Here is a 2,109-nt window from a genome sequence, read left to right on the forward strand (position 1 = left end):
GTTCTGTGTGATGAATCCAGAGAAGGACTGGAGGGGAAACAGGAGAGATGGAGAGAGGAATTGGAAAGAAGCGGGATAAAGATCAGTAGAACAAAAACAGAGTATGTGTTGCAACCCGCAGAACCAATTGAATGATATACATTTGATGGGTGAAATAGTAAAGAGGACAGAAAACTCCAAGTACTTAGGGTCATATTATCATTATTATTATTATTATTATTATTATTATTATTATTATTACTAGCCAAGCTACAACCCTAGCTGGAAAAGCAAGATGCTATAAGCCCAAGGGCTCCAATAGGGAAAAATAACCCAGTGAGGAAAGGAAATAAGGAAATAAATAAATGATAAGAATAAATTAAGAATAAATCATTCTAAAAACAGTAACAACGTCAAAACAGATATGTCCTATATAAACTATTAACAACGTCAAAAACAGATATGTCATATATAAACTATAAAAACACTCATGTCAGCCGGGTCAATATAAAAACATTTGCTCCAACTTTGAACTTTTGAAGTTCTACTGATTCAACTACCCGATTAGGAAGATCATTCCACAACTTAGTAACAGCTGGAATAAAACTTTTAAAATACTGTGTAGTATTGAGCCTCATGATGGAGAAGGCCTGGCTATTAGAATTAACTGCCTGCCTAGTATTACGAACAGGATAGATTTGTCCAGGGAGATCTGAATGTAAAAGATGGTCAGAATTACGAGAAATCTTATACAATCTGCATAATGAACTAATTGAACGACGGTTCCAAAGATTAATAATTAGATCAAGAATAAGAAATTTAATAGACCGTAAGTTTCTGTCCAACAAATTAAGATGAGAATCAGCAGCTGAAGACCAGACAGGAGAAAAATACTCAAAACAAGGTAGAATGAAAGAATTAAAACACTTCTTCAGAATAGATTGATCACCGAAAATCCTGTAAGACTTTCTCAATAAGCCAATTTTTTGTGCAATTGAAGAAGACACAGACCTAATGTGTTTCTCAAAAGTAGATTTGCTGTCTAGAATCATACCTAAAATGTTAAAAGTCATACAAATTTAAAGAAACATTATCAATACTGAGATCCGGATGTTGAGGAGCCACCGTCCTTGACCTACTTACAATCATACTTTGAGTTTTATTAGGATTCAACTTCATACCCCATAATTTGCACCATGCACTAATTCTAGGTTAAATCTCTATTAAGGGATTCAACAACCCCAGATCTACATTCAGGGGATGGAATTGATGCAAAGAGAGTAGGATCATCTGCATATGCAACAAGCTTGTTTTCTAGGCCAAACCACATGTCAGGTGCATATAGTATGTAAAGTAATGGGCCAAGAACACTACCCTGTGGAACACCGGATATCACATTCCTATACTCACTATGGTGAGTATAGGAATGTCGAGGAAACAGCAGAGCTTCAAATGAAAGTGAACAGTAGAATTCAAGCTGGATGGAATAATTGGAAAAGAGTGTCTGTATTGTTGTGTGATCGAAGGATAAACTTCAAGTTAAAGCGAAAGGTATATAAAACTGTAGTGAGACCTGATAAGACATATGGTGCTGAGACCTGGTCCAAGAAAAAGATCTTTGAGAAGAAAATGGATGTTGCAGAGATGAGAATGCTAAGATGGATGGTTGGGACCACGAGACTGGATAAGGTTAGGAATGACTTGGTAAGGGTAACAACAAAGGTTACAGAGGTGTCAAAGAAAATCCAAGGAAAGCGACTCCACTGGTTTGAGCAAGTGATGAGGAGAGACCAGGAGTATGTTGGGAGGAGGATGTTGGAGATGGATGTTCCAGGTAGGAGGAGGAGGGGGAGACCAAAGAGATAGTGTATGGGGTGTGTAACAGCAGATATGGAGGAGAAAGATCTCACAGTGGAGGACATCGGAGACAGAAGAACTTGGAAACGGCTCCCTAGAAATAGCGACTGTGCATAGTGGGAAATGCCTTAGTCGAAGAATATATATATCATATATATACTATATATATATATATATATATATATATATATATATATATATATATATATATATATATATGTATATATATAATATATATATATATATATATATATATATATATATATATATATA

General features: G+C 35.4%; 1 protein-coding gene across 1 annotated transcript; it reads left to right on the forward strand.

The window, feature by feature from the left end:
* The first annotated feature begins 1,335 nt into the window (after positions 1 to 1,335).
* LOC137638194 (uncharacterized) lies at positions 1,336 to 1,845 on the forward strand. Its single transcript, XM_068370277.1, has one exon. The coding sequence runs from the start codon at positions 1,336 to 1,338 to the stop codon at positions 1,843 to 1,845; it is 510 nt and encodes a 169-aa protein (XP_068226378.1).
* Positions 1,846 to 2,109: the final 264 nt, after the last annotated feature.

This window comes from Palaemon carinicauda, chromosome 1 (assembly GCF_036898095.1).
Source record: "Palaemon carinicauda isolate YSFRI2023 chromosome 1, ASM3689809v2, whole genome shotgun sequence".
In the NCBI taxonomy this organism is placed as follows: domain Eukaryota; kingdom Metazoa; phylum Arthropoda; class Malacostraca; order Decapoda; family Palaemonidae; genus Palaemon; species Palaemon carinicauda.

What these genes read in the sequence shown, in the direction of transcription:
- LOC137638194 (XM_068370277.1), top strand. Translation starts at nt 1,336, where the DNA reads ATGGGCCAAGAACACTACCCTGTGGAACACCGGATATCACATTCCTAT.